At 48.3% G+C, this 14,775-nt stretch overlaps 1 protein-coding gene across 1 annotated transcript in view; it reads left to right on the forward strand.

Moving 5' to 3' along the window:
- The window catches only part of CEMIP (cell migration inducing hyaluronidase 1), a 167,637-nt gene that overhangs the window by 115,157 nt on the left and 37,705 nt on the right, over window positions 1–14,775 (forward strand). Inside the window, exons 10-12 of the mRNA XM_049852799.1 lie at window positions 1,415–1,547; window positions 2,339–2,530; window positions 13,041–13,216. Coding sequence (XP_049708756.1) covers window positions 1,415–1,547; window positions 2,339–2,530; window positions 13,041–13,216 — 501 coding nt within the window. The remainder of the gene's footprint in view (window positions 1–1,414; window positions 1,548–2,338; window positions 2,531–13,040; window positions 13,217–14,775) is intronic.

Below are 14,775 nucleotides of genomic sequence, written 5' to 3' on the forward strand. Positions count from 1 at the left end.
AGCCAGCTCCCTAAATCCTCTACCTGGCCTGTAGCTGCTGGCGCAGTCAGTCTCCCTCAACCGAGACCCCACTCTGTTCCAGGCCCAGGGCTGGAGGCTGGGGACATGAGATGGACAAAGACCTGGTCCTTGCCTTCCCAGAGCCCAGAGCTCAGTGGGAGGGAGATAGACACAAAGGACCTTGGTCTGTGAGTAACCAGAGCAGGAGTGGAAGGGCTGGAAGCACAGGCTTTGCAGCTGGATATGTCTGCACTGAAGTTTTCATTCTCCCACTTACTAGCCTTGTGACCTTGGGCAAGTTACTTCTTTAAGAGTCAGTTTCCTTATCTGTAAAACTGACAACCTCATAGCTTTCCTGTGAAGATGGAATGAGATAACACAGTGAAACCCGTGAGAGCCGGAACTCAACAGGACTGTTTTGTTTTCCAGGTGTTGCAAGTTTTCCGCCTTTGACAGGGTGCAGTCTTACCCCTTCTCTATTGCTCTCGATTAGTGGAAAATATTTACGTTTTCCTTCTCTGACAGGTTTCCACCTTACACAGGTTCTGGCTTTCACAGGTTTTACTGTATCTGTAAAGAACTTAGCTCCATAACTACAAGAATGGCTCCAAATTTTGCTACCAACTAGAATCACCGGGGCAGCTTTTAAAATTTTCAGTGCCCAGACCAGACCGCACTCAAGACACGATCACATCTAAGACTCCCAGGATGGGGCCTGGGCATGAGTAATTTTTTTCTTCTTTGGGAGGGGCATGAGTAATTTTAAAAACTCCCCAGGTTAGTCCAGTGTTCAGCCAGGTTTGAGTACCAGTGTGCTGAACTACGACAACCAACCAATCCGTTGCCATCGAGTCAACTCCAGCTCATGGCGACCCCATGTGTGTCAGAGCTGAACTCTTTTCCAAGGCTGGTTTTTCAGAAGTAGATCACCGGGACTCTCTTCCGGGGTACCTCTGGGTAGACTTGAACCTCCAACCTTTCTGTCAGCAGCTGAGCATGTTAACCATGTGCACCACCCAGGGACTTCTGGATTGAACACAGTGAGTCCTCAATAAATGTCACCCACTGCTCTTGGTGCTGGTGGTGGCAGTACAAGTCATAAAAAGTAGCCTGCCTAGCTCCTAAAAGAGGGCCTATTTGTTATAGAGCCTCCATCAACGGTCAGCAACATTGGATACTGAGTACTGTAGGACCCCAGGCAAGGCAGTTATCCATTCTGTGACTTCATGCCATCTTTCTTATAATGAAGCTGACGGGGGGAATAGCTGGAATAATAAGCTTGGGCCATTGTAAATAGCTCTTGCAGCAGGGACAATTTTAGACTTGTGAGTATATGTTTATAACATTAATCATCGTTTTCCTTCTTCACACACAAAAAAGTGACTTTGCCCTATAATTTCGGTGCCATTCCCAGGCCACAACAGTGGATGGAGTTAACCTCACCACCGAGGTCGTCTACAAAAGAGGCCAGGATTATAGGTTTGTGTGCTACGACCGAGGACAAGCCTGCCAGAGCTACCGTGTGAGGTTCCTTTGTGGCAAGCCCGGTAAGCAGCTCCTTTGGGGCAACAGAAGCACAGCCGTGGGATCGTTCCTTAGCAGGCAGCTACACATCGCAAGTTTGGGTGGCAGGTCAGCTGCCTCTGGGCATCTCCTGTGACACAGTGCTGCTGTCAAGCTTCCCACTGGAGGGCACTTTTGTAACACAGGCATGGTGGGAGGGTGCTGGGTGCTGGCAGGACTGCAGAGCCACTCCCTGCCCATAAGCCTTTCAGGAAGGGAAGAGCTTGGTCTGAGACACCAGGGCCCCGATGGACAGGGCTGGCCTTCTTGTAGCCCTCCCCCACAGAGATGCACTGCTCTTGGCCTCTTTGGGTGCTATTATTTTAAACCCAGTTCCCGAGGTGATCATTAGAAGGGATTGGAAGTGGTTAGTTTGTTGGCTGACGCACTTGGCCATCTCCAGAAGGCAGTCATTAGCAATGGGAGTTCTTTGGAGGGAGAGGTTGATGGCCACAGTAAATAATAGTTGAGAGGAACTATATTTGTTTTATATCTTGAGCAAAGTGGGTGTGGTCACGCAGCCACATTTAACCCGACTGAGGAGTTAGTGGAAAATCCCTCTGCCCAAAGCTAGTGAATGGCTCTTTTCTGGTAGGGTTTTGGTTGACTTCAAAAACCGGCACCCAGACTGGGTTGGGGTGAGCCCAGTGATTGGAGTTTTGGATAGGCAAGCCTGGCATTTACTTATTTAAGGAAAGGGAGGGAAGCGGTGGACAGCCAAAAGTCTGCCAAGAGCCAAGGGCTGTATCTCAGTCCTTCCTGTTTTGGGTTATAGTGAGGCCGAAGCTCACAGTCACCATCGACACCAACGTGAACAGCACCATCCTGAGGCTGGAGGACAATGTACAGTCGTGGAAGCCGGGAGACACCCTGGTTATTGCCAGTACTGACTACTCCATGTACCAGGCAGAAGAGTTCCAGGTGCTTCCCTGCAAAGCCTGTGCCTCCAACCAGGTTAAAGTGGCAGGTAGGCCCTCACCAACCCCTTCCTGGGCTGGATGAATCTGAAAATTGTTGGGCTTAAAGTTGACTGAGAGTCCCTGGGTGGTACAAACAGTTAACATGCTCAGCTGCTAACCAAAACGTTGGCAGTTTGAGTCCACTCAGAGGCACTTCGGAAGAAAGGCCTGGCGATCTACCGCCAAAAAACCAATCGTTGAAAACCCTATGCAACAGCATTCCACTCTGACACAAGTGGGGTCACCATGACTCAGAATCTACTCAATGGCAACAGGTTTTTTCAAGTTGACTGAAATCACGAGAAATCTGTCTCGCTCACCTCTTGCCACAGTAATGGTGCATAACAAAGCAAAACAAAAAGCCATCTTAGAATCTCAGCAGCTTACAATGCCAAGTGTTTATTTCTCACTCGCGCATCTGCAGGTTGTCTAGGGTTCAGCTGCTCTAGACTGAGCTTGGCTTCAGACTGAGTGTTGTGTTCAGGTCTGCTCCGTGTAATGCATTCTTCCCAGAACGTGTTCTTCCCATGGGAAAGGGTGAAAGTTCCTACCAAAAGCAGCGTAGACACAGGAGGACTCTTAAAGCCTAGGCTCAGAGCTGGTAAGCTCTCACACCCACATTCCATTGCCCAAAGCAAATTGCATGGCCCAACTCAAAATTGATGGGGTGGGGAAGCAGATTTCTCCCATTAACACCGAGGGGAAGGAGTGAATATTTGACAGACTCTAATTTAACTACTGCAAAATATTATATCCCTTCTTTCCGCAGCTTTTGGGTTTTCCTTTTTCTCCTCGTTGTGTCTCCTAAACCTTGACTTCAATGCCTTGTGGTTTATATTATGTGATGCTACCAGAATCACAGACCGTTAGAGCCCAAAGAACCTCAAACATAATCCAGGCCAATTGTTGTCAGTCAGGGGGAATTATGCATCAGTTGGGCTTCTTTGGTTATAAGCAAAAGAATCCAACTTGGCTATCTTAAGCAAAAAAGGAATTTATTGGGAGGCAATTCAAAGGACCTCTTTAAAGTGTTGAAAAGCAAAGCTGCCACTTTGAGGACTAAGGTGTGCCTGACCCAAGCCATGGTATTTTCAATTGCCTCATATGCATGCAAAAGTTGGACAATGAATAAAGAAGACCAAAGAAGAACTGATGCCTTTGAATTATGGTGTTGGCAAAGAATATCGAATATACCATGGACTGCCAGAAGAACGAGTAAGTCTGTCTTGGAAGAAGTACAGCCAGAATGCTTCTTGGAAGTGAGGATGGCAAGACTTTGAATGTGTTGTTAGGAGGGACCAGTCCCTGGAGAGGGGCATCATGCTTGGTAAGGTAGAGGGTCAGTGAAAAAGAGGAAGACCCTCAACAAGATAGATTGACACAGTGGCTGCAACAACGGGCTCAAACATAGCAACAATTGTGAGGATGGCCAGGACCAGGCAGTGTTTCATTCTATTGTACGTATGGTCGCTATGAGTTGGAACCAACTCAACGGCACCTGACAACAACAACAACATTCAGTGTAGAGAATTAAAGCAGAAACTGAACAACCAGGTGTAGAAGGACAAGGAACAGAGCAGCTTCTGGGATCTGGGTAGCAGGAGCTAAAGGGCAGTATCTTTAGGGCATCACTGGAAGAACTGTGTGTAGTTCCTGGGATATAGCACTCAAGAGCCACCTTCCAGGGAGAAGGGAACTGATTGGCCTTGTGGGTCACGTGCTCATCCCTTGGCTAGGAGGGTCAAGGCATCTTCATTGACTACATCAAAAGTTAGCTCCCCAGAGGAAAATTGGGGTGTACTACTGAAGAAAGGGGAATCAACACTGAACATGGAAACTATCAGATGCTACAGGACCACAGGAAGAAAAGCTTGGTGATCTGCTTCCAAACATCAGCCAGTGAAAACCCTATGGATCACAACAGTCCAGTCCACAACTGATCATAAGCATGGCACATGACCAGGCAGCCATTTTGTTCCATTGTGCATGAGGTCTCTGTGAGTCAGAGGGCTGACTGGGCAGCAGCTAGCAACAACACGGGGCCATAGCTCCTGAAGAAGTATTAAGATTTGGGATGGGAGGAGGACAATAGATTGAGAAAGCATATCCAAGATATTTGAAATACCTATTATTTTGGAAATAAAACCTGTCTTTGTCATCTAGCACTGCTATAACAGAAATACCACAAGTGGATAGCTTTAACAAAGAGAAGTTTATTTTCTCACAGTAAAGTAGGCTAAAAGTCCAAATTCAGGGTGTCACCTCCAGGGGAAGACTTTCTTTCTCTGTTGGCTCTGGAGGAAGGTTCTTGTCCTCAATCTTCCCATGGTTGAGGAGCTTCTCAGGTGTAGGGACCCCGGGTCCAAAGGACACTCTCTGCTCCCGGTGCTTCTTTCTTGGTAGTATGAGGTCCCCAATTCTCTGCTTGCTTCCCTTTCCTTTTATCTCTTGAGAGATAAAAGGTGGTACAGGCCACACCCTAGGGAAACGCCCTTTACCTTGGATCAGGGAGGTGACCTGCCTAAGGGTGGTGTCACAATCCCACCCTAATCCTCTCAACATAAAATTATAATCACAAAATGGAGGACAACCACAGAATAGTGGGAATCATGGCCTAACCAAGTGGATACATACCTTTTGGGGGGGAACATAATTCAATCCATGATGAAACCACTGGAAGTAAAATTCCATACAATCGTTTTGGCTGGTGAGGATGTCCATGGTCAAAGGGAGTGTGCAGTCACATACTTCGGACATGTTGTCAGGAGGGATCAGTCCCTGGAGAGGGACATCATGCTTGGCAGAGTACAGAGTCAGCAGAAAAGAGGAAGACCCTCAACAAGGTGGATCAACACAGTGGCTGCAACAATGAGCTCAAGCATAGCAATGATTGTAAGGATGGCTCAGGACCAGGCAGTGTTTCGTTCTGTTGTGCATAGGATCACTATGAGTCGGAACCGACTCGACGGCACCTAACAACAACAACAACAAGGCACAGAAGCAAACTATTTTTATCATTATGTTTAATCAACATATGAGACAAGTCTTAAGCCTCCTCCCACCCCTAGACTGGGCAGGCGTTTCATCATTTATTCAACAAATACTTAAAGAGCACATACTGTGTTCCAGGCAGCAGGCCAGGCCCCGGGGATGCAGTGGTGAGCATGGATGCAGTCCGGCAAGGAAAATGGACATCCATCAAGGAATCGTTGTTGTTGTCCAGTTGTGAGTCAGTTGCCGTGGAATTGATTCTGACTCGTAGCGACCTTATGAGATAGCATGGAATTGTCCCACAGCGTTTCCAAGGCTGTAATCTTTCCAGAAGCCGACTGCCACATCTTTCTCCCTTGAAGCTGCTGGTGGTTTTGAACCAGCAACCTTTCAGTTAGCAGCTGAGCTCTTAGCCACTGGGCCCTATATGACAGAATAGAACTGCCTCACAGGGTTTTCTAGGCTGTAATCATTTTTTTTAATCATTATGGGAACAGATTGCTAGGTCTTTCTCCCAAGAAGCCGCTGGGTGGGTTCCCACACCAACTTTCAGGTTAGCAGCTGAGCACTTAACTGTTGTGCCACCAAGGCTCCTTTCAAGGAATCAGAAGTCCCAACAAAATCGTAAATCCCAATACAAATAAAATTCCAACCATGATCACTGCTATGAAGGAGAAATATGAGGGATGGTGGGAGCATACAAAAGGCACATTTGGCAAAGTGGGAGCAGTCGTGGAAGTCTTCCAGAGAAATTAACGACTGAGCTGAAGTTTGGAGAAAGTAGAAGTTGACTAGGGAAGAGAAGCGCTGTCAAAAGAGGAACAGTGTGTGCAAAGACCCCTTTGCTGGGAGGAGCATGGCGTGTTCCACTAGGGAGAGGTCCAGAATGTCTGGAGTAGAAGACAGACCGAAAGATGCATGGGGCTGGAGGGAAAGAGAGCCCGTGGTGGCAATTGGGGCTTTATCCCGAGTGCAGTGGGGAGTCACAAAGGGCAGACACCCATTGGGATTCCCCACGCAAGAAAAGATTTCCTATGTCAGCATTTACGGGAGGCACCAAGAGATGCTAGTTCCTAATCAGCTCGGGTCTTCTGGGTCTCTGTCAGATGGCTTCTGTGTCCCCCAGGAATAACGCATTGTGGTCAAGCCTTCCGCGATATCAGGTTCCCCTGGACTCTTGGCCGGAGTAGTGGCATTCAGGCTGTTTGAGCTGATGTCACTGTTCATTGTAAGGTTATCCATGGTTCTGAGGCAGCCTTTGGGGCCATCTGGGAGGATGAAGCGCCTGACATCGTACCCTAGGGTGGAAATTTCACTTGAGCAGGTGCTGATGGGGCAGCCGAGACATGAGGGTGCCAAGCGCAGCCGCAAGAATAACGGACCTGTGCAATATCAGGGCATGTCCGCCTCACCCAACAGTGTGGTTTGGCCATAAGTGCTGGTCCCGCTGCTTCCGGAGGCCTCAACAGGCTGGACAGAGAATGAGTTCGGGCTGCATCTGAACCCTGAGTACCAAGGGAGGAAAGGACAAGGGGAGAAGATGCTGGATTCCCCTCAGGACCCTCAGAACTCCACTGGTTTAGCACTGTGTCCATATCACCCTAGCCAGCTCATGACTCCCTTAAGGCTCAAAGTGGACTGTCCACTTTAGGGTCAAAGGAGAAGCTTTAGGTCCCACATGAAAACAGCACCTCCTGGTGGGCAGTGTCGGAAAAAACCTAGGTGTCCCTGGGTGGTGGCAATGTTTAAGCGCTTGAATACTAACCAAAAGGTTGGCAGTTCAAAGCCACCCAGAGGCACCTCAGAAGAAAAGCTTGACGACCTGTTTCTGAAAATCATAGCCATGAAAACCGTATGGGATGCAGTTCTACTCTGAAACACATGGGGACACCATGAGTCAGAATCGACTTGACAGCAACTGGTTTGGTTTTGGAGTTTTTTTAGGGGTGTGTGTGTGTGTGTGTGTGTGTGTCTGTCTGTCTGTCTGTCTGTCTGTCTAGTGGAGGCGCAGATTTCTCCTGCTGAGCACCAAGCCCATTCCCTGACTCACCAGCCCCTCACTGACAAGGGGCAAAGACCCCCACCCTTGCTTCTCTCTTTTCCCTAAGTGTGCCCTCCCACCTCAGCTCTCTTTGGGTTTTCCTTCCCAGGCAGGCTGCAGAGATGGACAGAGCCCCCCGGGTCCCCCTTCCTTCCTGCCCGCAAAGCCCAGTAGGCAGACCTTTTCTCATCTTAAAGGTTTTCCTACAGGAAATAGATGGTAACAAAGTAATGAAAATACGGGAATCATCTAAAAAATTCTTTCAATGGTTTACCAGCCACAGTGTGATCCCCAACACCTCCAACGGGGCAATTGGAAGCCCCTCTATTTTCTGTCCTGTTTCCATTCCCACCTTTCTACTTTACCTGTAAATACTACACTGGGTGTGTGTGTATAATTATTATTAACATTTGTTGAGTTTCCCATGATATGCCAATCACTTTACATAAAACATCTTATTCACGCTTCATGGTAACCTAATAAGGTTGATACTCCTGTTTTCTCTATGACACAGGGTTCGTAAAAATTAAATGTCTAGACTTGTGCTTTCTAACAGAATAGCCACTAGCTGAATGTGGCTATATAAGTGTAAATGTAATTAAGATTTAATAAAATTAAAAATTTAGTTCCACTAGCCAGATTTCAAGTGTCCAATAGCCACAGGTGGCTAGTGGCTACCAAATTGGACAGCACAGAATAGAACATGTCCATCATCACAAGAAGCTCTAGTGGGCGGGGCTGGTATAGACCCAGTAAGTCAGTATCTGAGGCAGGATTGAAACTCAGAGTTTTCTGGCTCCAAAGCTACATATGCTACTTTGTCATTCCTCCACGATGGCCCCTGTTCCCTACATCTCAGCCCAAAAATGACTGCCGGGGGACCTTGGGTGCTCTGTGGTTTAAACTGACCCTCCCTGAGACCCTCTAGCCTGAGTCCCTCTGGCTTGTCCATGCACCTCTGATGGCCTGAGAGAGGCAGACCGCCCCTTACCCAGCCTCTGACTCACTGGACCCTGCTAGGTCTGAGCTACAAGTTGTTAGTTGACATCCGGTCAGCCCGACTCACAGTGAACCCGTGCACAATGGAACGAAACACCGCTCAGTGCTGCACCATCCCCACGATCGGTTGCAGATCAGACCATTCTGATCTGTAGGGTTTTCACTGGCTGATTATCAGAAGTAGATCACCAGGCCTTTCTTCCTGGTCTGTTTTAGTCTGGAAGCTCCACTGAAACCTGTTCAGCATCACCGGCCTCCACTGGCAGATGGGTGGTGTCTGCTCATGAGGTGCATTGGAGCCATAAGTACGTGTCTGTTTATCCCCCTGGATCCTTGATGTTTATGCTTCTCTTCACCCCAGACTGCCTAGTGCTGGGCCTGCCATGTAGAGAGGACTTGGGAGGGTTGGGGAACCAGGGCACCCACAGGGTAACCGCTAGGAAAAGTTAGTGTTTGAAGCCTTCTGTGGGGCCCCTGCACACAGAAAGCTTCCCTGCTCTCCAGCCCCCTCCCGTCTCTTGCCCAGGGTGCTCCTGGATAACTTGGGAAAGATCTGGCTCAGCCAAGGCTGCTTCTCCCTAGTTGTCCTTCCTATATCAGTGCTGGAGAAGGAAGGGAGGGAGGAGGCCAGTGGGAGAACTCCACAGATAGGATGGGATGCCGGGAAATCAGGAGCACTGGGTTTCCCTAAGATAGCAGTCTGGGAGTGGCCTGTGAATGTAGTCATGGGACAGATAAGCTGACCGCCATAGAGACAGCACTGGTGAAGTTTTGTGTAAAGGCCCAGTTAGGGGGCTTTGAGGTGGGGGCATAATTCTTGCAGCTCTCAATTGGACTTACATGTCCTCAGTTCCCGGGAGTCTGATAAACACAGTCCCTCTATCTACCTGGAAGTCTCTCCTGCACTCTGGCCAGCTTCCCTCATGGAACAAAGAATGTTGCCAAACCTGCTTTCTACCAACTCCCAGCATCATAGGCATGAGGTTAGTGGTTGGAGCTCTGGGTTCCAGACTGAACTTGAGGGCAATGCCATTGACAGCCGTAGGAGTCAGGTCAGTTACACGAGCCACCTACTGCATGCTATTGAAAGCCAGGTGGTGTTTTAAGCACAGCCCATGCATGGGTTAACTCGTTTAATTTCATAGCTACCTTATTAAAATCCACTGCTGTTGAATCAATTCCAACTCATAGTGATCCAGTACGACACAGTTTCCAAGGCTATACATCTTTACGGAAGCAGACTGCCACATCTTTCTCCCACGGAGCAGTGGGTAGGTTTGAACTGACAGTGGGTGGGTTTGAACTGACAATGGGTGGGTTTGAACTGACAACGGGTGGGTTTGAACTGACAACGGGTAGGTTTGAACTGACAACCTTTCGGTTAGCAGCGGGAGTGCTTTGATATGTCATGTTATTATTCCCATTTTATAGAGGAAAAGCCCAAGGGACAGGGACCTCGTGTGCTCAGGGCTTCACAGCTATGGTCTGAGTCAGGAACCTCCCCTAGAGCCTCCGGAAGAATCCAGTCAGGCTGACACTTTGACTTTAGCCCAGTGAATCTGATTTCAGACTCCTGACTTCCAGAACTGTAAGAGAATAGATCTGTAATGTTTTAAGCCACTAACTTAGTGGTAGTTTGTTATAGCAGCCAAAGGAAATTAACACGGACTCCAAAGAAGATGTTTTCTCAGATTTGCCACACTCTAGTTTTACATCTGAAACTGTTGTTGTTGTTAGCTCCCATCAGTCAGCTCAGACTTGAGGTGACCTTAAATACAACAGAGCAAAACATTGCCCGGTCCTGTGTCATCCTTATGATCATTGGCATGTCTGAGTCCATTGTTACGGCCATTGTGTCAATCCATGCCCTCATTGGCCCTTTACTTCACCAAGCATGATGTCCCCCTCCAGCAATAGAAGCCTCCTGTGTTGAAAGCAAGTGAGTTGGACCATGTTCTCTTGTGATCCATAGGGTTTTCGTTGGCTAATTTTCAGAGGTAGATTGCCAGACCTTTCTATCTAGTCTTAGTGTGGAAGCTCTGCTGAAACCTGTCCACCATGGCTGATCCTGCTGGTATTTGAAATACCGGTGACATAGCTTCCAGCATCACAGCAGCACGCCAGCCCCCACAGTAGGACAAACTGACAAACGGGCAGTGGATATCTTGAACTAAGATGCTTCAAGGAAACCACTGTCTCATTGAGCCTGCAGAATTTCAAAACAGTAAACATCCTTGGAAATACTGCAGACTCACAGAATGCGTGCCAGGTGCCTGGGTGGGCAGGGAAGCCAGCTCTTCCTGGGCATGAGAGGTCAAGGCAAGGTCGAGTGAGGCTGGAGGGCTAATTATAACTGCCGCCTTTGTGGGCACTGGTGGGGCTCCGGGTTGAGGTTTGGGCTCCGCTGCTCAGTCAAGGTCAAACGTGAAAGTCAAGTGGTGTAGGTGATGTGGTTCAGACGAGGATTGTTTCTCACCGTAATTGCATCCTCAAATGGAAGAGAAAGCGCCTCCCAGCCAGCTCAGCAGTCTCAGGAACGAGCTGAATTTAGAACCAGGCTAAGCTCTCTATCCCAGAAAAGAATTTGGAATTGTTGTAGAGGCAAAATTTGGGCCTGTAACTCAAAGACAACTCCAAAGTTGGAACTCTTGCCACTGAGTATGTTTCTTACGATACGTTTTTCTGCGCAGACGGAGGACAGGGTAACTGGAAGGGAAAAATTACAGTGAGTTTAGCACTAAATCTAGTGGAGTGAAATCCGTGTTAAGAGAGCTAGGAGCAGAACAGTGGAGGGAAAACGGAGGCAGTAGAATCAGCAGCTATAGACACAGAGTTGCAGAACTGGGCATTTTGCCCAAAACCCTTCTGCTTTCTCGTTTGTTAGCTTTTTTAAGGATGGAAAGGCCTAGAAAATTTGAAAACAGAACATGAGGAACCCAAATGGGGGAAGGAATAAAACTACTGGAAGGGTCCAGCTGTTGGAGTCAAGAACCTAAGAATAAGGGAAGGGGTAGTGGAGGAGTCCCTGGATGGTGCGAGTCCTTGGTAAGCACTCAGCTACTTACCAAAGGTTGCAAGTTTGAAACCACCCAGAGGCACCTTGGAAAAAAGGCCTGGTGATCTACTTCCAAAAAACCAGTCATTGGAAACCCTGTGGAGCTCAGTGCTACTCTGGCACACTTGGAGTTACCGTGAGTCAGAATGGACTCTACAGCACCTGGTTTGGTGTTTTTGGTTTTTAGGGAGGTAGTCTACGGCAGAAGGGGAGAGAGCACCCTCTCGTCCAGGCTGGAGGGAGAAAGGAAGGTGGTGATGAGGTCAATACAGACTGGAGTGCTGGCTCTTCCTCACTGTTTCATGTGGTACCACTGAGGCACCCAGAGCCCGGCCACGGTGCTGGGCACGAAAGCTCCGATCTGGGTCTTTCCAGAGTACCAGGCTGTAGGCACGCACTCTGCCTGAGGTCGAGGAAAGCACGACATGGACTCGCTTGCCTTAACAGAATACGGATTTGTGCTGCTTTAAACCAGTGGCTGTGTTTTATCTCAGTAAGAACCCCAGCTGGTAGGCAGTCCAGGGTGTAAGCTCTGTGAGGTTTCTTCTCTCCTTTCCTCTGACATCTCCAGGGCATGGCTGTCATCTACATGGGCAAGGCCAGCCCACCAACACAGGTCCCCATTCCAGCCCCTGGAAGACAGTAAGAGGAGGGGCAGCCTGGGGGTTGCACAGAGCACTCACGCACTCATTCTGTGAGCACACCTCACTGCAGGGAAATGCAGTCCCCTAGGTTCTCCTACCTAAATCTCAGGAGATTCTAGTCCTGAAAAGCAAGAGAGAAGATAGATACTGGGGGACAATTAGCAGGCACAGTGGTTATGAACTCAGCTGCTTACCAAAAGGTTGGCAGTTTGAATCCACCAGCCACTCCTTGGAAACCCTCTGAGATAGTTCTACTCTGTCTTACAGGGTTGCTATGAGTTGGAATTGACTCGACAGCAATGGTTTTTCTTTTTGGCCAAGGGCTTCAGATCTAAACATGTGCGGCTATGAATCTTGGCTCTAAGTTCAGGCAAATTATTTCAAATGCATGAAGTCCCTGGGTTTTATTCTTCTATAAAGTGGGAGCAGCGACCACCATAAGCACAGAGCATGGTAATGAATAAGCAGCTTCTGTTTAAGCCCCTGGCAGGGAGCCGGGAGAACAGTGGACACACCAAACCAAACGAAACAAAACCAGTCACCATCAGGTTGATTCTAACTCATGGCGACCCCAGGTGTGTCAGAGGAGAACTCTGCTCCACAGGGTTTTCAGTGGCTGGTTTTTTGAAAGTAGATCGCCAGGCCTTTCTTCCACAGGACTTCTGTGTGGACTCGAACCTCCAATCTTTTGGTTAGCAGCCAAGCCCATTAACAGTTTGCACCACCCAAGGCCTCCCAGTGGGCACACAGTACTTGTGATTCTCCAACCTCCCCCCTTTCTGCCCTAGGGAAACCAAAGTACCTGCACATCGGGGAGGAGATCGATGGCGTGGACATGCGGGCTGAGGTCGGGCTCCTGACCCGGAACATCGTGGTGATGGGGGAGATGGAGGATAAATGCTACCCCTACAGAAACCACATCTGCAACTTCTTTGACTTTGATACCTTCGGGGGCCACATCAAGGTATGGGTCTGCGTGGCTAAGGCTGTCAACCCGTGATAAGGGTTAGACAGCACACTGACTCCAACCTAACTGGGAAAATTCCCTCAATCCCAGCCTATGGGTGGGAATCTTGATAGGGGATGGGATGGGAAAGAAGGAGGTGGATTTTTTTTTTTTTTTTACCAAGCAAAGAGTGTCTTCTGGGAGTTGGGAAAGACTTATGTATTATCCATTGGCATGTGGCTTTACCTGTCAATATTGGGAACAAGAGAGATGACAGAGCCAACTCAGGAACATCTCTCCCCTACCAGGCCACATGGTACTCATCATACTGCTCTCTGTGTTTTCAAGCCTTCCAAACCCAACCATTTCTTTCATTCCCTTCCTTCGTTATTGAGCCCTGAGTCCTTCCTGAAAGCACAAGCATTTAATTCACAAAAAAGTCACATTTCCAATCGATCCATTAAGACAAAGAGAAGGCGATAAGCAGGGGAAGAGGAACTAGAAATTCTAGCATTAAATTTATCTGTGAGTTTCCCGATAGTCAAGGAAGACGGAGACATACTGGGTTGCAGGGTCCTTACCACACAATAAGGGAAAATGAGACCAGTGCACTGGGGCTCAGTTTTCCCTGGTATTAAGCTCAAAGAGGAATTTCTTTTGCATCTCTATATAAAGTGCCTCTACCTGGCATCCCGACTAGCATGAGACACCCAAAAGCTCTTCATATGGCCATCGCTTTCAGTGACTCAGGATCAAAGCTGACAGTATCATATTATGTTGCAGTTCTGTGAACATAATTCTTTCAAAGAAAAGATCATGTGATTTAAGATAAGACCTTTTGGTAATTTAACTAAGGAGACTGATGGAATGAAACTTAACAGAGTTTCACGATTGGGGGCCTACTGGCATTTTAGGTGAGATAATTCTTTCCCCTGTGGTCCTATATTACAGATTTTTAGCAGCCCTGGCCCCTGCTCGTTTAATTCTGGTAGTCTTCCTAAGTCATTGTAACTACCAAAAATGCTTCTACATACTTCCGGTCATTTCCTAGGGATGGGGTTTGGGGCGGGGGGGAGCATTATTGACCTTAGTTGAGAACCCGGTTAGAGAGACAAGCAAAAATAGCAGGTGTATGGTATAAAAGCTGCTGCAACCCCCTTTCCAGTTCCTGAGCGATCAGAGCACTCTTCTTCACTGAACTCAAACTAGGCCTTGGAATCGTTCTCAACACAGCTCTCCAGAGTAGCCACTGCTAGAGCTGGCATTCCCATTGACACCTGTTTTTGGAAGGAATGGTTAGCATGTCCCTAAGACCATCTTTCCCCAGTAGAAGTTGGCTGAGCCAGAGCCTTGAGAATCTTTTAGACTGTGCTTTTGCGGTGAGTCCCTAAAGGGCAGATATTCTGTGTTGTCAAGTGGTTTCCTTGAGCAAGCTAGGAGTGGTTCCTGGTGTGCTATGCCGTGAACACGTGGGTGCTCACTGAGCAAGACCCCACCCCACCACCTACATGCGCACTGCCACAGAGCGTGCTCTCACAAAGTCTCAGCTCAGCATCTGCCTTCCCTCTGCCAGGAGA

This window comes from Elephas maximus, chromosome 13 (assembly GCF_024166365.1).
Source record: "Elephas maximus indicus isolate mEleMax1 chromosome 13, mEleMax1 primary haplotype, whole genome shotgun sequence".
Classification (NCBI taxonomy): domain Eukaryota; kingdom Metazoa; phylum Chordata; class Mammalia; order Proboscidea; family Elephantidae; genus Elephas; species Elephas maximus.